We start from the raw sequence: 26,805 nt of genomic DNA on the forward strand, positions 1-26,805 counted from the left end.
GAATACAATCTCACAGCTGAATCAGTGTTGTTCTGTTCTTTATTTTGAGGTGTTACTGCAACAATGGCAACAATAAACACTCAGAGGGAGGTGAATCAGTGAGGAATTAAACTGTGAAATTTAATCTTGTGTATTTACATCATATGGATCCCATACAAGTTACTATATTGAAGTTGCAAATGTTGTTTTCAGATAACAATCTTTACAAATGCTATTTACATTACATTACAAAACACTTACAGCCCATATGAGTCTTTAAAAGTAGTGTCAAGTTAAGACAATCCATATAGGCAACACATTCAGGAGAAAAAGTCTTCAAGTATTGGCTGGAGCAGATTCCAGGAAGGAAACATGGATGGCTTCATAAATCGTCCTAAAATACAAAGACGAAATAATGAGTCACAGAGCAGCAGAGATGGGAATGACCCTACGTAATATGAATAGAAACACAGTAAATGCAGCTAACCAATCACTAAGCCCTGCCCTTCAATGCCATGAACCAATCACATTTCTTGCAGCTCCAAAATGCAATAGAGCTCCACAGCAAAATATTAGAAAATGCTGTTTTATTTACATTTATTAAATTATTACTTAGAAAAATGGTCAAATGATGTGCATGGGGTAAATACAACATTAATGTGAGGTAGCTGTTAAAGCTGTTTTGTAGTTTATATCATTCTTTCTGTGGGCCTTATTTCTGCTTAAATCAATTTAGACATTAAATATATGTTTGTTTCTTAGGTTTTCTGTTGGAATTATAAGAAAAATAGACTGGTATAATAGTGAAATATTTGTGATTTTAGTCAGTTTTACTAAAGTTAAGTCATTTGGTAAGATATATGCTGAAATGAAAGCGATGTTTAAAAAAGTCCTCGAAATATAAATCTGCACATGGCTATTCTTGTTTGCACGCAGCTGTGTTCAACTATGCTTCAACGCCCTTCAGGTGTGGGGGTCCCTGGTCTCTTCACTCCTATTGAAGAGACCGGGGCTGGCTGAAAAGTTTGGGATGTAGCAGACCACAGTCAGTTCAGTATAAAGATCAACAAAGATATATACATTTGTTCTAGTTTTGGTGTTTTCCAAGGTAGTGTTCGCTAAGTTTGCTTCAAAATGTGCAAAGTTAATGTAGTTATTCACTGCATTTTGGTGTCAATTTCACCTTTTAACATGCTCTATCTGTTAGCTTTTCTTATTGCTGCCTGAGATTATCCTGTCTTCTTTTTCATTTGCCTGTTAACTTTGGCCAATTCAGCTCTTATTACCTTAATCAGGCCATAAGCACAACCATGAGGAATCATTCAGTGGTAATGAAACAAGTCAAAGGGGGTCAGAGAATCAGTTTACAATACTGGATTTTTTTTCAGATATATTATTGATATGTTGTATTGATTCCTATTGTGCATCCTCTGTTAATAATGCATTTGCCCCATGTTTTAAATGTCATAGAGTAGAATGCACTGTATATTGTCTTCTGAGGCAATTCTTTGCAACAAAGTCAAATTTCCAACAAAGTCATTAGAAAAGAAAAATGAAAATGCACTACTGCAGGTTGTGAGTGAATAAGGAATAATAATGCTTAAGTGCCAACCCACTAACTTACATTTGCTTTTAATGTCAGTGGTGAACTTGTCACTCTGTCAAGAAAAACAGCATTCAGGTATCCCTCCCCATAAGAATCGTCTTCATCTTCATAAATGTCGACACCAGCACTGAAAGCCTCCCTCATCCTCTCCGGCATCATAAAGTTGAGAATAAGCACTAGAATCCCAATGATGGTGCACAGCACACCTGCAAATCATTTCCCATCAGTAAAAATTGAATCTTTCAGAAAGTTTTGTTTAATCAAAAATACATGAAATCAAAGTGCAGCTTGCGTTTTTTTTACCTGTAGCTAGAGCCAGCCAGAATGAGTGGCTGTACTCAGTTTCAAAGGAGTCTGTACCTATGGAGAAAACACACTCTGGCACGTTCCTGATGGTGGAGAAAGAAGCCATGGAGAAGAAGATGAAGGCAGCAGTTGCCACCATCATGTATCCGGCGTACAGAATAACCGGCATGGAGAAGAGGATGTTGGCGAGCATCCAGGTGCAAAATGCGGTCCTGTAGAAGCATGCAACCATTTTATTTTTCCCTTTAACTATTATCTAACATGACTGCACTGTATTATGTTACAGTGATTATACTGTAATGTCCTTGGCCCCATTTGTTACATGTTGGTAAAAAAATAAAAATAAAAATAAGTAAGAGTATTAAAAGGACATAAATAAGAAATAAAAAGTTTCATTACAAAAAACCCAACTTATTCTGTTAAATAAACATGAATATAAGTTGCAAGACTATTTTGTTACCAAAGAGTTGCGGAGGCGTATCTTCCTGAGTATCTGTACTGAAAGATGAGTCGACATGGGCTGCCCATGGTGAATTTCTCAGCGATGTACAGGATAGGGCTGGGCAGACCTTTCTCCAGAGCTTCCTCATACTCGTCTTCAATTGTATCATGCCAGCTGAACATCTCGTTGTAGTCGATAGTTTCATTCAACTGTACAATGGGATTCCCTGAGAGAAAAGGAGGGCAAAAGTTAAGAGCTGCGACTTTTCAGTTTTGATGCCACATCTGCGAAATATTTTCTCTGACTTTTAAAGTTCCTGTGCGGAAATTGGCACCAAGGTTTAAACTAAAATGTTAAAACATTTTAGTTTTGATGAGAATAAAATAAAAGTAAGGCTTTAAAAAAAAAACAAACCTGTATTATTATAGAGACAAAATATCCTTTGTTATAAGAAAACAGCAAAGTAAAAAATGATCTGATTTGATTGAAGAAGACTTCACACCGTATTTCATTTTTACATCATGAGCTACATTCAAAAATCTAATATAATTAAATAAAATTATTAGTAAAGAATACTTTATGTAAAAGTATTTCTGAAACTGTATGATGTTAATTTTTCTGGCCCTTTTGGGTCTCACCCCTGTATCCCATAGTGCTGAAAAAACTATAAACACTGAAACAAAAAAAAAACAAAACAAACAAAAAAAAAAACTAAAACCAAGCATTTCTGCAAAGTAAAAAAACAAATTAAACCACCAAACTAGAATTTAAAAGAAAAACTAATCAAAACTTGCCATTTATTTTCTTTTTAATTTTGTGGAAACTCAGGTGATTGGCGTATAAGTGTTTGGACAAGCTTATTCAACCATTGCTGTATGTTGTTTATGTTTGAAAAGACAATAAAAACCATTTGGAAAAAAAAAACTAATCAAAACTAAACTACATAAGAAAACAAAAAGTGAAAACAAAAAATAAAAACACAAACTAGTAAGAAAATCCCAAAATATTATAACCTTTTTTGGCACCCCCTGTAGGCAAAGTCATACCTCATATATTCTGATTTTTGCTCTGTACATGCTGAAGGTCTTTAGGTGGAAAAAAGTATGCAAGCAATACAGAAACAGGACAAAACCTTTTTTTTTACAAAGCTCAATGTTACAGAAGCTTTAGATGAACACGTCTGTAAATCTTATTTTATTTCATTTTCCCAAGAGAGTGGATAGTATGGTCATTTCTTGAGGAATTACCTCATTACCTTAGGGCAAACCAGTTCTGTCATCCAGACATCTTAGACAATTTTGCCATTTGGTTTCTTCCAAGCACACCTTTGCGACCCACTGAAAGCAGCCCCGCAACCCACTTTTGGATTCCAACCCACCAGATAAGAATCCCTGCTCCATGCAAAGCATGACCCTTATTGGAAAACTTTGCCAACAAAAATGTTTAAAAGGTTATTTAGGAAGCATGCTAATAATTCGTTCATGAATCCCCCATCCCCTGGCAGTGGTTGCAGGCCATAAAAATCAACGTACAGAGAAAGTCTGTTGTTATATTGATTATTTGGTGTGCTTTTGCAGCTCATAGATATATCAGCATTAGTATCAACATGTCTCGTAACCAAAAACCTCACAAGTGCTTTAGACAAACATCTGGATCAAATATCTAGCAGTGACTCACCTTTGAGTGTGACATTAATGCCATACAGTCCAACATGCAACCCTATATCAGCATTAACCACAGCATCGCTGAAAGACTTGTAGGTGGCATTAGTGGTCATTTTGGCCTCGGCCCAGTCGCAAGTAAAGTTCAGCACTGGAGTGGAAAAGAAACAACGCCTTGATGATGTATCACAAAAAGGAAAATATGTTTGTTTTAACAACAATGATGAGTGCAAAACTCACCCACTATCACCACGCCTATGAACAAGCTGATAATAATTCTAAACATCCAGAAAAGTCTCTGATGGGCAGAGAAAGAACAAAAGTCAAATATAAAGTGCATTTAAAGGTAAAGACACAATGTGAAGTAAAAGCCTTTTCAATAAGTAAACAAATGATCACTCACAGGAGACTATAATAATGTGGTTGCAGTGAGTAATAGTTTATCTGAAAGTTTGCACTCACCGTTTTCCCTCTTATCCCCGGCAGGATGAGAAGCAGACTGACTGCTAACATAAGGAAGACCAGGATAATAGTCAGCAAGCGGCTGCTGAAGATGAACGAGGATCTTTGTAAAGGGTAGAATGGGTAAATGTCAACGTAGAAAGTCATCTTAGCACCTGATCTTATGCACGCAGCTGAGACCAGACGGTTTGACAGAGAGGACAGTGTTAGTGGCGGGGCTCTCAGTTTCCTCTAGATGCAGAGATAGCTGCTTGTGTTTCTTACACCTGATAAGAGATGGGACATCAGTAAACACAACAATGTCCTGCTTGTGTAATGCCATCTTAAGTTCCCTGGTTTTGTGTGTTTGTAATGCAAAGAAACACATGCATGTGCAGAAAGACTTACATTTCCACACATCCACATAAGTCATTACGAGTCATGCAAATATGTGCTGTTGCCCTAAATTTTTTTATGAATAAAGAGAAATTAATCAATCACTGAACATGTAGAAGATCTCTCTTACCTGCAAAGTTGCAAGAAGACTGAAGAACACCTGATGAAGTGTGAACGCTGAGGACAAATGGACTTCTTTTATACCACCAGCCCCCTTTAGGTCACTGTGGAGGAGGATATTGCCCTGAATGCAGTGGGAAAAGTAGGTGTGATCCATGGTAGATGATGACCATTCCCATTTGGGCAACCCAGGTCACATGCATTTTTGGTTAAGCTCTGCAACACTTGCAGGCTTTAGTATTGCCCCATCCCTCACATGTACAGGTGTCCTCTTGCGACATTTCTTTACCACATTTCAACCTCTACAGAGGGTAAGACGAGATTATTTCATCTTCTGGTATAGTATATAGACCAATTAGGACACAGGGCATGGTCTTCATTGTGTCTGCAGTCTGTATACACGACTAAAGACAGCCTGTTACAGGTTTGTAACGTTTTCTTTTTCATTTAGATAGACAAGTAGACAGCCTTCCTAACTTTTCCTTTTAGTTATTGCCTCTAAGTATAAAGGCATGAAGAGGGGCAGATAAATGTGTTACCCTTACCTTGTCTTTTCAGGAGTTCTTCACTGCTCTTGGCTGCGGACTGAACTAAGGAGCATCTCTCGCTTCAATGGATTTACGTAAACGGGTTTGGAGTATCTGCGCAGCTGTTGTCTTGGCGCTCTCTGTCAGTCAACGTAAGTACACAGAAGTCTGCCCTTCATATTCCTTATTTTAAATGTTCACGTGAAAAAAAATGCTCTAAAAGCTAAAAATGTATCAAACAGATTCACGCGGTGAAATAACCTGTGAAGTTCCTCGCTTTGACGGCTGGTACAACAGTCTGGGAAACCCAAAACGTGGAGCTGTCGGTAAGTTGTAAGGAAAAGAGTTTCAGTAGCAGCATAGCTTGGCTGGCTTACCTTGTCAATACGAAGTGTTTGTGCTCGCGCAGGTTCACCCCTCGTGCGCCTCTTGCCCGCGCAATACTCTGATGGGGTCTACGAAGCTGTCCACGAGCCCCAACTGCCAAACCCCCGCACCCTGAGCAGGAAACTTTCAGCTGGACCCTCCGGTCTGCCGTCGACACGTAACCTGACCGTGCTCTCCCTGTTCTTCGGTAAATATTTTAGAAAGCTGGTGTCTCAAAATATTACTTAAAAGTTCATAACTGAGTGGCGGACAAGTAGGCCGAATATGAGGGATGAAGGAGGCGCGCTCATTATCTAGTTTAAGGTTTACAGCACAAATAGTAATTTTTAGTATCTACTTGAATTGATTAGACATGGAAATCACAAAATCAGATGCCATATTGATAAGATGACAATGATGAAACTGTTATTGATCAGATCTGCAGTAATTATACAGCCAATAATGATTAATAAAACTTTAAACTCCTTATCAGTCTTTTAACCTGTTTTCATCACGTCAACTGCGCCCATATTACCATATTTATTCCACTTATAACCAATTTCTGCCCCTTGTTAAATGCTTCTCACAAATGCTTCTAAGAGAGGCCCTTTTTGCCTTTCTTAATCTAACTGTACAGCTGTTATAAGTTTTTTTTTTGTCATTTTCAACTGATTTTTGCCACTTTTTAACAGCTTTTCACCTTTTTTTCTGCCCATGTTTGCCTTTCTTAACCCCTTTTTCAGCTGTTATGCAGTTTATGCCTGTTTTAACCTTGTAGCCAATTTTTGCCTATTCTCACCCATTTTTTTGCCTCTGTAACCACTCTATAGCACTTTTTGTCTGCTGATTTATGCCATTTTAACTGTCACCTTCTGCTTTGAGTCATGAAGTTATTAAGAGCTTTCCTGGAAAATTTTTTAGAGCCAGTTTTAAAACAAAATGATCAATATTAAACGTCAGTAAATCAATAAATGAATCACACACATCAAGGTGAGGATATAGATGTTTTGTCCCACCACTACTGTTGACTGTTTTTAGGTGAAATATAGAGGCAATCTCATGGAAATAAATTTGCTAATGTTACATATCCCACCAGATATTAGCTTGATTGTAGATACAAGATGAAGACATATATGTATGTATCTGAAGTTTGCTATCATTTCTACTTTACATTTACATTTCTTAGGTTATCATGTTGCTTTTGAAGTATTTGATTCAAGAGCACCTGGTTGTCCCCCTGAGTTCATGAACATCCCAGTTCCAAAAGGTGACCCCATCTTTGACCCTGCTTCCCGTGGTAAGGTCTTGCTACCTTTCCAGAGAGGATCTTGGGACAAAGAGTCTGGCCAGAGCCCTGGCAATCCTCGGAGACAGGTACTTAATGTCAAAATGTTTTAAATGTCTTGATAAGGCGTAAAAAAGCAGCTCCATTGAATAAAAATGGCAAATTAGGACCATTAACCATTTTTGAAAGATCTGGATGACAGGTGAAATGATTCATTTCTCCAGCCTCATGTGTGCTCTAAAACATGCAGGTCAACTTGGTGACAGCATGGATAGACGGCAGCTCTATTTACGGCCCTTCCACGTCCTGGTCCGACTCCTTGAGGAGTTTCTCTGGAGGGCTCTTGACTTCAGGCTCTGAGGCGAACATGCCAAATGAGGGAACAGAGCATAGTTTCATGTGGAGCACTGCTGACCCTACAACGGGAGAAAATGGACCTAATGGCCTTTATGGTGAGATAGCTTATACGTCATATTCAAACTTCAGTGCAGACCTGCAGAGCTTTTAGTTGCAGTAAAACTCTGTAAACTCAGTCAGTTAACACTAAAACTTAATTATCCACTTACTTGGAGGGTAGTGCATACAACCAGATAATTATGTGTGATTTATTGAAGAGATTTTGGCTTTGGCTTCACCTAAGTTAAATCTCACTGGTATTTAATTGTCACTCTCACCTACAAAGCTCATGATGATTTCTCTGGGATTACATACAAGTCACTAAATCTCACCCACCCAAATGAAACTATCTGTAATCAAAGATGTCATCCAAGTTAAAATTAAGTCACTCTGTTTGAGCTGAACTATGACTGTAAACAACCTTGTATGTGACCTGTTTTTCTTTGTTTGGCAATAGAAGCCCAATCCATTTTGCAAGCTTCTAAAATCAAAACACAAGCAACAAGAATTTCTTGCAAATATTGTTTCACCCTAGTCAGAGTTGAGTCAAAGAGGCCCTTGCTGACGTATGTAGTGACTCACTCATTATCGTCTCAACAGCTTGTCACGCTCACCACAGCAAATCCCTCTTTGTATCGCTAAAAGGGTGCCGTACAGGTGTCGTGAAGTCAGTGTTTTGGTTGCGTGTATTGTTAAAGGTGTGTAGTTATTATCTGTGGGGGAGAGGGAGGATCTGCTGCTGTTGTCAGTGCTCTGTTGTCCCATCCTTAAAAACAAATGATCATCCCATTTGTGGTGAAAGATCCTCATCAATTAATGCAATACGCTGTTTAAAATAGGGCATGACCTGCATTTGAAAGTACAGTAAACATTCAACCTGTTCTCTGTTTATTATGTTGCAGCCATAGTGATGGCAATTAATACTTGAGACTGTCAGAATTCTCGGTGATTTGTGCCACCTTCTGTTCCTAGAGTTGGGAAACGCCTGGGCCAATGAGAACCTGTTCACGGCAGCAGAGGGGATTATCTGGTTTCGCTACCACAATTATGTCGCCACCAAACTGCATAAGGAACACCCTAAGTGGTCAGACGAAAAGCTGTTTCAAAACGCAAGGAAGATCGTTGTGGCCACATTCCAGGTAGAGGGAAAAGTCTGTATGTAATCCTGCACTACACAGGTGCTGATTTAAGTTTCACTATGGAAAGAATGAGTTGCATGAACACAGTGAGGATGTGTTTTATGGATACAAATTGAAGGATAAAAGCGTCTTCACTCACTTGTTTTATTGGCTTTTTCCATTAAAAGGGATCATTAACAAGCTCATTCTGGCAAAGTAACATTGTTGATCAAAATAGGTCTAAAGTCAATGAAAAAAACAAGAAAAAAGATGTGCTTTTAGTATTTAATAACCTCAAAAATCTTGGTATTAGAGTGCATAAAAACAAGCTGCCATTACTTTTGTGTTTTGTTTTTCTTTACAGAATATTGCCCTCTATGAATGGCTGCCTGCGTATCTTGGAAACATAAAGCTTCCTCCATATCCAGGTAAGAATCACCCAGAGTGTGTGCAAGTACAACTGGAGGAGAACAGGTAATGCTCTAGTGACCACAAGCCGTGGTGAGGTGAGCTATCGTTGACAAGTATGTGCTCCGTCAGCAAGGCGCCAATGTTGTGTCTCCTTTTCTCTGCTGAATAAGCAGCCACAGCTGAAGAAAACTGAAAAACCTCTGGTTGGATGAGCAACATCTCCTTTGTCACTTGTCTTTTTCACAGAAAAAATGCTTTTGTTGCCTCCTTTCTACAGTTTGTATTATTAAAGTGTATTTGGGGAAAGGGCCACATTCTATGTGTAGTTCTGTTATTTTCTGTTGTTCTGCATGATACTCATATTTGTCTGCCTACAGGTTACAATAAATTTATTGATCCTGGTATTTCTGCTGAGTTTGAGGCTGCTGCCATAAGGTTTGGCATCACTATGGCCCCACCTGGTGTTTACATGAGGTATTGACCAAGTTTCCCCATGTGGAAAGTCGCAAAAGAACTGTTTAGAGCAGGGATGCACCGATAGCTCTTTTTTTTTTCAGACAAAGTATAAGCACCGGTGCATCTCAAAAAATTAGAGTAGCATGAAAAAGTAATTCAAGAAGTGAAACTTCCAGATATTCTAGATGCATCTCAAGCAAAGTGAAACATTTCAAGACTCTTTTTCTTTAAATGTTGATGATTATGGCTTACAGCTCACAAAAATCCTCAATCTCAATTAGAATACCACAAAACATCAGTCCAGAAAAGTAATTATAATACAAAAATTTTGCCCATTTGGAATTATGCATATGTATGCTCTCAGTATTGGATTGGAGATTCTTTTGCACAAATTACTGCATCTATGTGATGTGGCATAAAGCCAGTCAGTCCGTGGCACTGCTGGGCTGTTATGAAGCCCAGGTTACTTTGATAGCAGCCTTCAGCTCATCTGTATTGATGATTCTGGTGCCTCTCATCTTTCTCTTTCCCCAGAGATTCTCTATGGAGTTTAGGTCAGACCAGTTGGCCACCAAATCAAACACAGTTATACCATGGTCAGCAAACCAGTTTCTGGTAGTTTTAGCTTCATTGTGGGCAGGTGCCAAGTCCTGCTGGAAAAGGCAATCAGAATCTCCATAAAGCTTCTCAGCAGACTGAAGCATGAAGTTCTCTAAAATCTCCTGGTAGAAGTCTGAAAACGTTGACTCTTGACTTGACAAAGCATAGTGGACCAAGAGCAGTGGATGACATTGTAACCCAAACCATCATTGACTGTGGATAGCGAAAACATTTGACTTCAAGCACCTTGGATTCTGTACATCTTCAAACTTCCTCCAGACTCTGGGACCTTGATTTTCTAAATAAATTCAAAATTTAGTTTAATCTGAAAACAGGACTTTGGGCCACTGAGCAACCAAGTTCTTTTTCTTCTTTGCCCAGGTGAGACCCAGATGACGCCTGTGGCCCAGAATCGGCTTGACACTAAGAACATGACACTTGTCCATTTCCTGGACCCATCTGTGTGTAGTGGCTCTCGGTCCACTGACTCCTCTGAAGGCTGAGCTCATCTTTGTTGCTTTTGCACCTTTTCTTACCACATTTTTCTCTTCCAGTCAATTTTCCATGAATATGTTTTGATACAGCCCTCTGCAAACAGCCTTCCAGTGATTGTCCTCTGCACATTTGCCAAGTCAGCAGTCTTCTTCATGATTGGGGTTACTGAACCAGAGTGAGAGAGTGAAGGCTTAGGAAACCTTTGCAAATTAGACTTTTTCACAATATTCTTATGTTTTGAGATATCAGATTTTTAATTTTCATGAGCTGTAAGCCATAATCATCAAGATTTTAAAAAGTCTTGAAATGTTTCACTTTGTATGAGATGAATCTAGAATATATATAGAAATGGACTTTTCTTGTAAATCACAGGAAAAAAAATGATTTTTTGCATTATATTCTCATTTTTGGAGATGCACCATTTCACTGCTCACTGATAACAAGTAAAGATATAAACACCAAAAATAGTATCATGACAGCTTTGGGAATTATTTTTGAAAAGTTTGCTTTATTTTTACCAGATGTTCTTCACCTGACTTCCTTGCAATAAAGCAATGCGTGATGCAATCTGCTCTCCTTTTATCAGCTTTAATTTCACCAACCTGCTCAAATAAACAGGCTTACATTAAGTATTGGTGGTGTTTTGTGAGTGCAAGTAAGAGAACTTTGACCCTAAAATAGGGATGCACTAACATCAATACCAGCATCAGTGCATCCCTAGTTTAGAGGAATTGTACTTAGGTGCAGTAAAATGAAATGCTTCTGTGAATCTGTCAGCTGTTGAATATGGTGTGTACTAGAAATAAGGAACCAAGTGTTGTTCTTTTTGTCCCCACAGAAACAAAACCTGCCACTTCAGGAAGACGGTCAATGCGGATGGCAGCCTTTCTCCAGCAGTGCGGCTTTGTAACAGCTTTTGGAAGCGTCAGGTAGGTCATTACACTAATACTTCTGCAAGTGTAAGAAGAAAAAAGACAATTATAGAACTGGTGAGATTATTAAAATGCAAGAAGTATTTTATCACCTCTGACTTTTTCCTTGATTCTTAATACAACTTACTGTAGCTTTCTTTAGATTTACTTTTTGTTGTCTCTAATGTAGCCCCAATGCGTTTTTTTACAACAAGAGCTAACAGTCAAATCACATTAAGTACTGTTGTTTATTTATGGAGACTGGATAAAAGTGCTAGAGCACAGCAGATAAGCTCTGGCAAGCAGCGGGTACCTAAATCAATGAGTGAGCACAAAACTGATTATCTGCAGAAGTAGTTACTGTTACGTTTGTTTTAATTTCAAATAACTCGTATTATTTTTAAGAAAAATCTTTCCTTTCTGTATGCCTGAAATCTAAAGGGTTTTATCACAGACTGACAACTCTTCAAGGTTTATTTTGTCTGTTTTACTGCCAGTGGCCACACCAAGGCAGCTGGATCTCAGCTGGTGGGTAAGGGCCCAAAAGTGGGCGGCAGCGGGTCACAAATGTGTGCCTGGAAGCAAAAAGCAACAAAGTCAGGGATGTATGGGAGCCCTAAGCTGACAAGCATATATGATTGTACTCTGTTCTGCAGTGATAATGAGTAACTTTAATTTGTTTTCCCAAGATCTCAATTTATTCACCTTGTTATCTTGGAATAGAAAACTCTTTTTATTGTGAAAATAATTTCTCAGTATCTCTGGTAAATAATCAAAATTTGCACGTTATTATGGGAAACAGTAAATTAAAATGTACGTATGTATGTCCTCTCAGTGGATCTGACTGACCGTACATTTCTGACAGCCGCTCTCACAGACTGTTGATCTGAGATGCCGTATATCTCAGAACAGAAGAAACTTAACTTGCTGGTGCAACATATTTTCAGTTTAAGATTTTTTTTAATTCAACTTTATCCACAAAGACTGGCAGTTACATTTATGAAATAGCCTCTTTGCAAACATAACAGACTAAGAAACAATTTATACATAAAACAGAGAAGAAGCTCAGAGGTCTAATCCGGGATAAGATTATGTATAGACACATTTTAGAAGGAGTTAAATGAACAGTGGCTCGCTTTAGCTTCATAAGCTTTAGCTAAAGCTAACATAACTACGCTGGCTACTTAAGTAACCATGCTACATTAGCCAATCTAACTAAGTTAGCTTTAGGAATGTGAGCTTTAGCAAATGTGGCTAAATATACGTAGATATGTAGTTAAGGTATCTACATGGCTTACATAGCTGCTTTATAAGCTTATAGCTTTATTATCTATAGCTTAGATAGCTTTAGCAATATGAGCTTTAGCAGATGTCGCTAAAGTTGATATAGCTATGTAGACAACATACCTGTGAAGCTTACAAAGCTTCTTTGTTAGCTTAGCTTTAGATATGATACCTTTGTAGCTCTGTTAGCACTGTAGCTCTGTTACCTAAATGGAAGTTTAATCTAATTTTATTTTGAAATGTTTTTCTGTTCTGAGATATAAGGCATCTCAGATAAACTGTTAGAGTGGCCATCAGAGATACACGGCCACTAGCCAAACTTTCTTGAGCAATATTGTTAAACGTGTTTTGTCCTGTCATTTTGTTTAATTATACATTTTGTTTCATGTAAGGTCCAAACAGCAGCTTTTCATAAAATAAATTTGAGTTGTATGCATTTTCAGAAATTTGGGTCACTTAAAAATGTCTCTGCATGTCAAATGGATTCTTATTTTGCCTACTTCTGAGAGAATATGTTTTCCTTGAATCTCTTGCACATAAGATTTACTTTGTTATCTTATTTTCAGAGAGTCAATATGAAGACAGGCCAAGACGTAGATGACCTAATCCTGGGTATGGCTTCACAGATTGCAGAGAGAGAAGACAATGTGGTTGTGGAGGACCTAAGAGGTTTATAACCCTACTTACTCAATGAAGTCAGAATCATGTTTAGAACAATGAAGTATCACAAAGGCTAAGAAATTATAGATATTGCAAAGCAAACTTCTTTTTCATTCATGCATACTGAGTTAATAAACTAAAATTCCTGATCTGTTTTGCACCCTGTAGACTTCATGTATGGACTCTTAAGGTTCAGTAGGACAGATCTGGTGGCTTTGACAATCCAGAGAGGAAGAGACTTTGGCCTGCGTAGTTACACTGAGGTCAGAAAAGCTCTAGATCTGCCTCCTGTAAATACTTTTGGAGACATAAATCCTGGGCTCAACCGCACCAGCCCACAGGTAAAACATAAAGTGTATTGATCAAAATACCTTCTAAATAAAGAATGATAAAATGTCAGCTAAATAGAAAAGATTGTGTATTAAAGTGTGTTATGTGTTTTTTTTTCTGCTTAGGTATTGCAGGATGTTGCAGAACTGTACAATGGAGACATCTCAAAACTTGAACTCTTCGTTGGAGGACTGCTGGAGTCTCTTGATGGTCCAGGTCCGGTTTTCTCCACCATCATCCTGGACCAGTTTGAACGCATCAGAAATGGAGACCGCTTCTGGTTTGAGAACAAACAAAATGGGTAATCTTATCTACAGAGCAAAAGAGAGACAGCTGTTATAGCATTGATCATCTTTTCTTTGTACAGACTTAGGTTTCAGTGTTGTTTGCAGTGCTGTTATCTGGTGGCTAATGCTAGCTGGATCGTACTTAGTACAAGTACAGACTGCACAAAAGCATCAACAACTGACACCGCTCACCTCCGTCTATTACAAAACAAGCTTAGTTAAAACTCAACATAAATGTCAGATTGGATATTTAGAAAAGTATCATCACATATTTTATTCTGTTTATGCTCTAAAAGTCATTCATTTACAAATCAGTCCCTCTTTTAAAAATGTGTTTTTATTGATATCTATGAGTCACATGGGACACCTCTTAAACTCAAAATTCAGGACTAATTTCAGATGAGTCAGATGATGATAATGCAGGCAGACTAAAAAAAGGCACTGTCAAAGCCACAAATTTGGCTTTTTCTGGCACAAACAGAAACAGTGCAACATGTACCAGAAGGACATTTCAGAAAATCTATCTTAAAACTTAGAATATCATTTATGCAAACATCTAATTTTGATAAAAAATGAAGCAGTGTTAGCTGAATTGAGAGTGAATTTCTTTCAAAGCTTTGGTGGTTATCCACTAAGGTTAGCCACTGGAAGATTTTTTTTTCTTCTTCTCTGACTACATCACCTGAAGTTTCATCCATAGTCATATCTACAGTAAAGCCTCTAGGGATAAAGTAGATATAAACTTTAATAGCTGGTTTGTGGTAACCATGGACACAAACGTAGTGGGTTGCTTGGCAACAGGCTTACTTTCAATTAAAGGGATATTTAGCAAAATTAACATTCTCCCAACAGATGTTTTATGATTGGCTGGTTATGTTCAAACCTACCCTATAATTTTGTTTGATGCACATGGATACTTGTTTTTCAACTAACTACACACACACTTATTTAGAGGAACTTTTCATTCTGATATGTGACATGGTCAAAATGTTTAATTAAAACCAAAATATTTAATGAATAATTTCATATACTGTTACTTAGAGCTAGTTGAATTAGTAGAGTAAAGCATATGAATCTTGTTATATAACAGTTGTGGTCTGTGACCTGTTACAGCAGTACTGATATTTAGTACTACCACCATGTGCAATGCCTCTGGCTGTACAGCAGCACCTGCATCTGGTTGGACTCGAAGCACTTTGTTGCACTTCCTGGTGTTGTTTCTTCCTGTCTAGATCTTTGCCTGTGTTGTACTTTCTCTCAAATGTGCATAACTTTGGACAAAAGTGCCAGCTTAATGATGTTTTAACATTGTACTACACCACATCTCATGCGCTATTGCATAAGTAAACACTAACTGTGCCCAGTGTTTGAACATTTATATTTCTGTCAGTCATAAGGCAGAGTGAGCAGTTTAACTTTGACAGAGAGAACATACTCGTTGGTTGATCTTAAGAGAGAAAAGTCATCTTTTTTTTCAGCCATGCATGTGTATTGCTGAAGCATACAGAAAAAAATAGGTATTAAACAAAGGTCTTTTGTTTAAGGCTTATCTGTATGGAAAATGCAATTTCATTGCTGATTTTTTTCCCATGAGAGATAACAAGCCCAATACTTAATGTGATGGCAATGGGGGCAAAAAAGGTCATTATCTGGGCTTACAATCATTTCTACCTCCTAAATAAGTAGACTCAGACCCCACTCTTTGTCCTATTAGGTGGCTCGGCAAAAGCAGAACCCACATGACAAATATACAGGGAATAACTTTTAGTGTAACCATCTCTTGAATACTAGGTAATAACAGCTGTTCACATGTCAGTCTTCTTACAACAGTTGTGTGCCCTGGGGTGTTTTCCAGTTTGTTCACAGATGATGAGATACAGAGGATCCGCAACGTGACCTTTCATGATGTACTGACTGCAGTCACAAGTGCAGAAGCCACTGATTTACAAAAGAATGTGTTCTTCTGGATTAATGGTACAAACATCTCCACACATACAGCACTGTGCGAAAGACTTAGGCCATCACTAGGATTGTTGTTTTAGTTAAGTTTAAAGACCATCCATATTCATGACTTTGTCTTCTTATGGAAATAAACCAGAAATATAGAAGATATGTACATAAAAATGAAAAATGCATTTTTCAGGGAAAAAAGGCTTTTGCTGGCAAATTTGGGTGGCTGTGTCTCAGGGAATCATTCTTCTAAGGAAGTAGTAGCTTGCAGAGATCACTCAGGCCAAACTGAAAGGAGTCAGTTTTATGTCCGTATATGGGGCATGTAACCACAAAGTCATATGCGCCCCACCCTTTTCATTTTGACATTAATATTGGTAGCTGTTATCAAGTTAAAAACATTATGCCTAAATTTAAAAGTGTATGACTCTGCTGCTTGGCCTTCCAGCTTGTTTAAATTGGTGCACTGTGAGTCTTGGGATATCTTGAGCCACAAAGGATGCACTAAATGGATTCTTGTTTGCAGGGGTATTGATAACAGATTTAATGAAGCTTACAAAATGGGACAGCCTTCAATGTCCCATCATGATGTAGTCAGTTTAAATGCACTCTTCAAAGAATTTTACCCCTGAAATGGGACATACCTATGGCATCCCTATGCTCTTAGTACATCTTGAACCCTTTCGGGAGACTGTCTTGGACAATATTTAGGCCTTGCTTCTGTATTGGACAATCCATGACTGTCAGTGTTATTCTCTCTGAATATTATTTTGTGTGTTTTGGATTGTTGTCATGCTAAAAAAAGGAAAACCATTTCCAATCAGGTGCTCTCCAGAAGGACTCCATTATGGATTATAATAAAGTGACAAATCTGGGGTGTTGGTGATGTAGTGAATATTTCCTATGCCGCATGTACAGAGGTTGTGGTCTTGAAAGTGGGTGGCCAAAGTTTGAGTCACGTGTGATTTCTTTCCTACATAGTATTCCCCCTACTCTATCCATCCTCATTTTAAAATTTGTCTACTGTTCTGTCAGATAGGGGCAAAAAAAAAAACTCTTATAATATTATGGTGGCCTAAGACTTGTACACTACCGCATTTGATCCGTAATTGCACCAACTACATACTATGGAGATAATGAATAAAAAACAGTCCCTCTTTTGCCTCAGGTGACCCTTGTCCTCAGCCCACACAGCTCACTGCATCAATGCTCCATCCCTGCACCAATGTGACCAAACTTAATTACTTTGATGGGAGCCATGCTGGCTATGGGATTTTCATCATTGTTCTGTTCCTATTCCCTGTTGGTCTGTATCACAACCATAAATTATTCTCTTTATGCACAAAGAGATAATCAGATAATCACTCATCAGCAGTTTTTTTTCAAACTTAGAATGATGTTTGCTTATTTTACTTTTGCAGCAAGTTTTCTGGTGGCCTGCATGGTGGCAAATCTCCGAAAGCATAAGTTCAGAAAAATCCAGAAAATAAAAAAAGCTGGAGACAAATCAGAGGAGCCAGCCCTGGGAATTCATGGTATGTAAAATCTTTAAAATAATCCATTTGCACTCTGCATAATTTTTCTTGTATTAGCCAGTTTTGACATTTTATTCAGTGCAAATTATGAATAAAAATGGTGGGAAAGAACCAATTATAAATCCCTAATACAAGTGTAGATATGATCCAGAAAATCTGAGTTTTTATCATTTTCATATCTTTCACAAAACTGAACTAATAGCTTACTGAACTTCTACTGAACTCTTCAAGCATGTTTTTTTTTTTTTTTCTGCATTACAGCTTATGAGTGGCAGGGCCGTAAAAAACCTCTACATCCCGTCAGTGTGGAGATCGATGAGAAAAGGAAGTTACAGGTCTTTGACAGATCTGGGTCTGCTCACCGCTGCATCAATCTCAGCAACCAAGAATATCTTAATGTCCTTCTTTCCAACAACCATAACCAGAAAGCTCTGCTGCTCAAAGTTTCAAAGGAGTACGACCTGGTGAGTAGCTGTAAATATCAGAGGAGACTGTTTTCCCCCTCAGATTCTTGATCTGTAGCTTTAGATCGATCCATGTTGGAAGAAAGAATTTAAAAAACAAGCATTGCTGCTGCTGCACCTTATGTCAGCATTTACGACCAAATTCTGTGTTCACATTTAAGATCGTTTGCTGTTTAAGCACATACAGCTCTCCTTTTACTCTTACTCTTATTTTTCACTTCATCCAATCGTTGATGCAAGCAGGATTCTGCAGATGTACCTGCTCTACATCACTTTTATCTCCCTGTGGCCCTGTTAATCTTCTCCTTGCGCTCCCTGTTTGCACATCCAGGTGCTGTTTTTTGATGACGAGAGCAAACGTGCCGCATTTGTCAAGAATCTGCGCCCTGGGGTGACGGACATCAGGCAGGAGATTAGAGTGAAGGAGATGAAGGAGGAGGAACTGCTGAAGGAAGCTTTAACCAGAGAGCAGAGGGCTCAAATTGTGGAAACTTTCATTCGGCATGCTTTCTCTCAGGTACAGTCAGCCTCTCAATGTTTACCTCATCTTCTGCTCTGTAACAACGCCAGCAGCCTTAACTTGGCCACAATGTGTCATAAGTGCTTGTTTGAGGTCGAATTAACTCCGACCACCAGCCCAAAGAGCTAATTGTTGGTCATGATGGTGACCTCATCAGTGATGGACATTCACTAACCTCAATTTACGTTGATATCACTGATGACACAATAATGACGCCCTCTCTTGTGTTCAGGTGTTGGAAATAGAGAGGAGTGACGCCGGAGATATGAGCGGCGTTTCCCGCAAGAAAGCCAAAGAGGTTCTGGAGTGTGAGCTGGCAGCGTCAGAGTTTGCTGATGCTCTGGGCCTCAAGACTGACTCCTTGTTCGTCGACTCCATGTTTACATTGGCTGATAAGGATGGAAATGGTTACCTCTCCTTCCAAGAGTTTCTGGATGTGATGGTCATCTTTATGAAAGGTAACATTAGAGCCCAAAAAGCTTGAGAGAAGTCACACAAAATGACAAAAATGATGCATCAATAAATGCAATTTTTAAAACCTTAAGCTTACAATGTTGCTAAATTAGTAAATCTGTTTTTTTTTCTATAACGTGGTCAGAACAATCAATATATCCATTGCCGAAAAAAGTGAAGAGGACAGCAGTTCAACCATCATGTAAAACTTTTCACTGAAAATAATGAGAACCTGATAAATGCTTAGAAGATACCCTATTACTTCATCCATCCCTCTTCCTCAGCTTATCCTGGGCCAGGTCCTGGGCATTCCCAGACCAGAGAGGATATACAATCCCACAAGTGCATTCTGGGTCTTCCCCAAGGTCTACTCCCAGCCAGATGTGCCCAGAAGACCTCCAAAGGGAGGCACCCAGGAGGCATCCTGATCAGATGCCTGAACCACCTCAACTGGCTCCTTTTGATGTGGAGGAGCAGCAGCTCTACTCTAGGCTCCCTCTAGATGACTAAACTCCTTACTTTAAGGCTTAGCCCAGCCGCCCTCTGGAGAAGACTAATTTTGGCCGCTTGTATCAGCGATCTCATTCTTTCGGTCGTTACCCAGAATTCATGACCATAGGTGAGGGTTGGGAGGTAGACTGACTGGTAAATCCAAAGCTTCGCCTTTTGGCTCAGCTCCTTCAGTACTGCTGATGTTGCACCAATCCACATGTCAATCTCATGCTCCCTTTTACCCTGACTCATGAACAAGACTCTGAGATACTTAAACTCATTCACTTAAGGCAAGGACTCAATCCCCAATAGCTGCTAGAGGTCCCAAGCAGAGGAAGCCAACAGAACCACATCATCTGCAGAAAGCAGAGATTAAATTCTGAGGTTCCCGGACCATAAATCGAGTAGCAGTAGCAGGATGGACTTCTTTGTATGCACTGAAAAAAGACAAGACAAGTGTTTTCCATGGTGCCTTCTTCTTCTTTCTTCTTCTTGGCAGAGTAGCAAAGCAACTAGCATAACAACATCTATTGTATTGGGCTGTGTACATATGCAGTTGTGCTCGGTATGGCACAAAACAATCAGATTGATGTGATATTTAATACAAGTTTATTTTCTTATAAATGATATACTTGTTTCTGCAGGGTCACCTGAAGAAAAATCCAAACTCATGTTCTCCATGCATGACATTGGTGAAACTGGTTTCTTATCAAAAGAAGAATTTGCCCAGATGCTCAGGTTTGACTCATGTGTCTTGGCCTTTCATGACTGTACCAAGTGTTTTCCCCTGTTTGTTGGTTCATCTTTGCTCTTCTCTTCTCTTGACCTGCAGGTGTTTCATTGAAATCTCAAACTGCCCTCTGTCAAAGAGCCAGACAGAGGACGGCATCAAGGCCATGATGCAGGCTGCAGGCTTCAATGAAAAGGAGAAAATCACATGGGAGGACTTCCATTTCCTCCTGCGGGACCATGAGAAGGAGTTGCAGTTTGCTCAACTCAATGTCAAAGGTTGGAAAAAGTTTTGCTTAAAGGTGACAGATGTACCATGTTTCCATCGTATGCAGTCCCCTGTGGTTTAAATGAAACATGTGCCATGCTTTAGTCAAAGTATGATATGGATCAAACCTCAAAAGAGGTTTTTGACCTTGTATAAACCAGCTCTTAACAGCTTGCACAGAACAGCTGTGTAGTATGTGTGTCTCTTTAACTGCAAACAAGCTCCTTTCCACTCATCCCTCTCTTTGGTGGAGAAAACAGACAAAGGGCAGGACTATCATAACTCACATTTGATAGCAATGGACTCTGATTTCAAACAGCCAGGGTTGATGTTTTCAGTCAAAGGGAGATCACAAACAAAGGACTGTGTTGGTTCATTTCACATTTTGTGGGTCTGTAAATATTCCGGATAATAAAAATGACTAAAAAGTGGGTTTCTCATTATTTTCCCCACTTCAATCTATTTTATATCTCTGACATTGTCTGATAAAACTCTCTGTCTGTAGGGATGGAGAAACATGGGAGGAAGCGGCTCAGTCGGGACATGAGAGTGTCCTTCATCTGTCCAGCAAACACGTAAGACAACAGTGAACACAGGCTGTAGTTGCTTACTCTGATGCAAAGATGGAATACCTGTTGCTTGTCACTCCAACAAAATTATGATCTGGTGTACCTTTTTTTATTGTATTCTTTTGATTTATATATTCCTTGTGATGTGTCTCTTTTTCTTTGCAGGACTAGCAAAGCAGAGGGGCAGGAGTTAAGAAGACGTAAAAAGTTTGTTCCATATTTATTTTTTCTGCTTTTGTATGAAGTGTACAAGATTTCTAAGAACTTGTTCATCAAAAAACTGTAGTTTTGGTAAAACAACTGCATCTTTTCTTTTTCTGAAAAAGTCAGGCATTTGATGCATTTTAAGACATTACATTCAATTGAAAGTACAGTCAATATCAGATAGATATGAAATATGGACTTCCACTGATCTAATTCTGATCATTTGTATATTTCAGGATAGGAAGTTACACCCCAGATGTCTACGTAGATCCCAAACGTCAGCGGTACATTAGGAATCCAGTCCATCAGAAGATCCAGCAGTTCAAACGTTTCATTGAGAATTATCGCCGTCATATCGTGTGTTTTATAGTCGTCTACGGCATTACAGCTGGTGTAGCACTGGAAAGATGTTACTGTGAGTAGTAATCAATGCACTCCTTATTCTGCTGCTTCATTAGGATACATTATACATGCCTTATACCAGTGGTTCCCAACCTGGGGTCCACACACCCCTAGGCGGAGTGCCAAAGATCTCAGACAGTCCCGGGACCCTGTTAGCTCAGATACCAGAATAAGATGAACATTTAAAAAAAAAAAAAACATGATAGTGTTTTAGAGTCAGCCTAAAAAATAAAGAGAACCTGTTGATTTTTTATTTAAAAAAAAAAAAGAAAAAGTCCAAATTTGGATTTTTTTTTTCATTTTTGAGATTATGAAGTAATATATTTACAAGAAAACGAAATCAGAGTTTAAGAAGTTGAAAATTAACAAGAAACCTCAAATTATCCAAGTATAAAATTTTAAATTTTGACAACAGAAACTGAAAAATTTCAAGTTTAAAATAATATATTCACAGCAGTGTAAAGTCAAAAATTTACAAGAAACTAAACTGAAAATAATGGATGGATATTTGACTTATGGATTTATGATCTCCAAAAGTTTGGGATCATGTACATTTTTAACTTATAAAGTCGGAAATGTATTTTTTTTTCTTTTTAGATTAACTACTATGTGAAATGAAGAATTTCAAGTTTTTTTCTTGAAAATTAACAGATCTTTATTTTTTTTTTCTTATACATTAACATAATAATGGATAGTTTATGTACCATTTTTTGTCCATTACAAGTGTATGTAGGCCTGTTATGTTGGGATTTTGTCAATAAAAACAATCAAAATTGATGTGTATTTTTTCCAAGTGGGTCCTGGGGAGGGCTTAATTATTCTTAGATACATTAAAGGGGGCTCCTAGGGACAAAGGTTATGAATCACTGCCCTTTACTACCTTAAGTAGTCAAGTCCTTTCTTTATCATTAGAATTAAACTTTTCTAACCAATATTTTCAGACTATGCTTTGCAGTCAGAGTCCACCGGCATACCTGAGACTTCAGTGGTGGGCGTCGTCATTGCACGAGGCACTGCAGCTGCCATCTCCTTCCTGTTTCCCTACATGCTCCTCACTGTCTGCCGCAACCTCATAACTCTGTGCAGAGAGACCTTCCTTAACAGATACATCCCCTTTGACGCTGCCATTGATTTCCATCGCTTCATGGCCATGACAGCCGTCATCCTCTCAGGTCAGTAGAATCAAGAAAAATCATCAAATAATAGCAGAGAGTGTGAATGATAAAGGCGTAGATATGTTCAACTTTTTGTGGTTTGCTTACAAATGCTCATTCCTTTTTGTTTTGTCTGAAGTGGTTCATGGTTTGGGACACGTGGTCAACATCTACATGTTCTCCATCTGTGATCTCAGCATCTTGTCCTGTCTCTTCCCCAAAGTCTTCAGCAACAATGGGTATTTTTTAAATATCTGCCTGACTTTAGCAGATATTTTTACACTTAATAGAGTGGTTTTAATGCTGATTTTTCTCTGTGTTTTAATTTTTTTTAGGTCTGAACTTCCAAAGAAGTGGTCATGGTGGTTTTTTCAAACAGTTCCAGGTATCTTAAGAAGCTGAATTTTGAACCCCATTGGTGCATGAACTGCTTAAATATTATTGCAGTAACTCATCTTTTGTCCTGATTTTCCTCTTCTCAGGATTGACTGGGATTTTACTGCTTTTCACCTTCGCCTTCATGTATGTTTTTGCCTCACATTATTTCCGTCGCATCAGTTTTCGGGGATTTTGGATCACACATTACCTCTACATTATTGTGTACATTTTAGTAAGTGCCTTCCTGGCTTTGAAGTACCCCAAGTGCCCTCTGCAGTCACATGACTGTCATGAGTAATGGTAGCATTGTTTTCATTCAACAGACAATTATTCACGGCAGTTATGCACTCATCCAAGAGCCCCGTTTCCACATCTACTTAATTCCACCTGCGCTGCTCTTTCTGCTGGATAAACTCATCAGCCTGAGTAGAAAGAAGTCCGAGATCCCGGTGCTCAGAGCTGAACTGCTGCCCTCAGGTGACACTTCTCCTGAAAAGTCTCATGAAATTTCACTATCCTCTCTGTTTTACTCATTTAAAAGCCTCCTTACTAAAATCACGTAATGTTTGTGTGTGTGTTTTGCATTTGAGTTCACACTTCCCCTCTGCTTTCCTACCTGTAGGTGTGACACATCTGGAGTTCAAACGACCACAGGGCTTTGTGTACCGTTCTGGCCAGTGGGTTCGTATTGCATGCCTAATGTTGGGCACAGATGAGTACCATCCATTCACACTTACGTCAGCCCCTCATGAAGAAACTTTGAGTCTGCATATTCGAGCTGTGGGGCCTTGGACGAGTCAGCTGCGAGAGCTGTACACTGAAGAAAATTTGGTTGAGCTTGGCGCTTATCCAAAGGTAACATAAACCTTTGTTTCTCTATATTACCATAAATTCTGATGATGCTTATATTCATGTCTTGTTTTTTCTTAAGCTGTACTTAGACGGCCCGTTTGGTGAAGGCCACCAGGAGTGGGTTGACTTTGAGGTGTCCGTTCTAGTTGGAGGAGGCATCGGCGTCACCCCATTCACATCCATCCTGAAAGACCTTGTTTACAAATCCTCTGCGAAGTCTAAGTTTATGTGTAAAAAGGTGCAGCAACCTACACTGCATTTTGTCTTGAATCCCACAGTTTAGCTCCATCTACAAACATCAATCTCTTTGCTTTAATTCATCAATAAGGTGTACTTCATCTGGGTGACACGGACACAGCGTCAGTTTGAGTGGGTGTCAGACATCATCAGGGAGGTGGAGGAAATGGATACACAGGAGCTGGTTTCCGTCCACATCTACATTACTCAAGTGGCTGAGAAGTTTGATCTCCGCACTACCATGCTGGTGAGATTTACAGTCCATACACCCATGTGATAAAAGAAGCATGAACACAAGTCTGACATATATATATAATATTGAATAGTGAATATTCACCTTATATAGAAATTGCAACATTTTTTAGGAATGCTGAAGATACCATTCTAATACAAACCCAGAGAGTGACCCCACCCCCCCCAGTTGTGATGTATTGATATCAATGTATGTGTGTTGGATCAGTAGCATTGATGATAGCTGTCTTGGATAACAGTTACTACAATTTGGAGATGAAAATTGTCTCAAGCAATTATTGGGTGTGATGGTGAGGTTATTAATTTGTGCCACTTCTAAACCTTTTTCAACAATTAAATCACTTTTATTTGCCACTTTTCCTCAATTTTACAAACAATTTACCATACCTAATTTTCCCCATTTAAACCCCTATTTTCCACATTTTTGCCACTTTAAACCAATTTTTAAACATTTTTTGTATTTTTTTCCCTACTCATTTTCACCACCTTTTGCTATTCCTGGCACTTTTGACCCATTTTTGCCACCTTCTATCTATTTTTTATGCCTCTATTAATGCTTTTTCAAATTTAACCATTTTTTTGACAATTTAAACCAATTTTTGCCTCTTAACACATTTGGCCTTTTTAATTCTATTTTACCACCTTTCTACCCATTTTGCCATATTGAACACATTTTGCTCCTTTGTTGCCACCCTTTCCACAATTTTTTCTGCCCATTTTTTGGCAATTTCAACCACATTTTACTCTTTGTTAATCTAATTTTTGTCACTTTTAACCCTAATTCACCACTTTTGCTGCTTATTATTACAATCTTTAGCCATTTCTGTGACTTTCCAGCTAATTTTTTGCTCCTGTTACCCACTTTTGCCACCTTTAACCCCCAAAACCTAAATATTTTGATAAAGAAAACCCCCAAAATTTCTTGAAAAATCCAGAAAATCTCAAGCATATTTCAAAGCAATAGCATAAAAGAATTTCATGCAGAATTTTTAATAAAATTCTCAAAAATTAACAATTAGGGTCTTCAAAGGTTAACGTGTTTTTTCTTTACCTGGAAGCCACACAGTGATATCACAATTCAAAGTCATCACAATGCCCTTCTAATCCACTCAAGTCACAACTTTTTTCTTTGTTTGTTCTTCAGGACAATTAAACAAATGAAATTTTTTTGTTTATATCTGACATTTAGGCAGGTTATTTAGACTGACTACTGTACCTGTTTTCCATATGTCAAGTTTTTGAGTTTATCATAACAGCATAGTGACCTGAGAGTGAGGGCATCAAGTTTCACCAGTTTCTTTAAAACGACAAAACACTGAAAACAAACTTTCATCTTTGCCTTGTTACAGTATGTGTGTGAACGCCACTTTCAGAAGATTTGTAACCGCAGTCTTTTCACTGGGCTGCGGTCCATCACCCACTTTGGCCGCCCACCCTTGGTGGCATTTTTAAGCTCACTTCAGGAAGTTCACCCAGAGGTCAGTCCATCTATGTTCATCTACCTTTTTAAATGTTAATAAATCAACCAGCCTTGAGAACATGAATGGTCATCCCTCTTTTCTACATAGGTGGCTAAGATTGGTGTATTCAGTTGTGGACCGCCTGGACTGACCAAGAATGTGGAGAAAGCATGTCAGCAGATGAACAAGAAGGATCAGGCTCATTTTATACACCACTATGAAAACTTTTAACTCGTCTTACACAGAGGACAACAACTTACAGAAAAGGTTGTGAGACACTTTGAGCTGAATTATCAAGCAGCATCAGTACGTTTCAAACATAATAAGAGAAAATGTAGTTTTTGTGAAATCTAATGTCTTAAGATAAATGTTTTCTTCAACTGATGAAATGTTTTGTCTTCATTGCTTCTCTCTTTTATTAAAAATGTAAGTGAAATGTAATTTAAACAGGAATTTAATCAAAATTGATCTACATTTGTCTGTCATTTGACAGAAAGATTGAACTTACAATAGCTGCTCTGATGATTAATGATTTGTTTCTGGGTTCTTGTGTTTTTGCAACAAATATTTGTCAGTGGAAATGTGGTGCTATAAGATCAGGAGAAATCATCCTCAACCCCATAAACATTTTTAATTTCCATCCTCAGCTCATACTATAGCTACTGTGGTAGCCTCATACCTTATGCTTTTATGTAACTTAAGGAGCTGTGAGGTTTTGTGAAGATGGAGTTACTTTTTATTTCTGCTGTTGGTTTCTTTTGGTGCTTTTCGCTTTATGTCTATAATAACATTAGAATAACCCAAACACT

General features: G+C 38.4%; 2 protein-coding genes across 2 annotated transcripts; one reads left to right on the plus strand and one right to left on the minus strand.

The window, feature by feature from the left end:
• Window positions 1–120: 120 nt before the first annotated feature.
• Window positions 121–5,928, minus strand: duox2 (dual oxidase 2). The gene is made up of 9 exons (XM_041796077.1): window positions 5,856–5,928; window positions 4,962–5,075; window positions 4,457–4,722; window positions 4,235–4,292; window positions 4,011–4,145; window positions 2,352–2,559; window positions 1,889–2,103; window positions 1,604–1,791; window positions 121–373 (listed from the first exon to the last, which is right to left on the minus strand). Exons 3-9 carry the CDS (start codon window positions 4,601–4,603, stop codon window positions 362–364), a joined length of 963 nt encoding a protein of 320 aa, XP_041652011.1. The 5' UTR covers window positions 4,604–4,722; window positions 4,962–5,075; window positions 5,856–5,928; the 3' UTR covers window positions 121–361.
• Window positions 5,564–26,243, plus strand: duox (dual oxidase). The gene is made up of 33 exons (XM_041796076.1): window positions 5,564–5,630; window positions 5,721–5,804; window positions 5,888–6,052; window positions 7,031–7,218; window positions 7,380–7,581; window positions 8,498–8,664; window positions 9,008–9,071; window positions 9,432–9,528; window positions 11,444–11,534; window positions 13,367–13,469; window positions 13,629–13,801; window positions 13,916–14,091; window positions 15,933–16,051; window positions 17,196–17,333; window positions 17,449–17,562; window positions 17,824–18,026; window positions 18,358–18,543; window positions 18,779–19,004; window positions 20,136–20,229; window positions 20,324–20,499; window positions 20,994–21,063; window positions 21,223–21,264; window positions 21,498–21,676; window positions 22,605–22,835; window positions 22,957–23,056; window positions 23,153–23,202; window positions 23,300–23,427; window positions 23,519–23,672; window positions 23,818–24,050; window positions 24,127–24,285; window positions 24,376–24,531; window positions 25,886–26,014; window positions 26,105–26,243. Exons 1-33 carry the CDS (start codon window positions 5,564–5,566, stop codon window positions 26,225–26,227), a joined length of 4,587 nt encoding a protein of 1,528 aa, XP_041652010.1. The 3' UTR covers window positions 26,228–26,243.
• Window positions 26,244–26,805: the final 562 nt, after the last annotated feature.

Source organism: Cheilinus undulatus, linkage group 9, assembly GCF_018320785.1.
Source record: "Cheilinus undulatus linkage group 9, ASM1832078v1, whole genome shotgun sequence".
In the NCBI taxonomy this organism is placed as follows: Eukaryota; Metazoa; Chordata; class Actinopteri; order Labriformes; family Labridae; genus Cheilinus; species Cheilinus undulatus.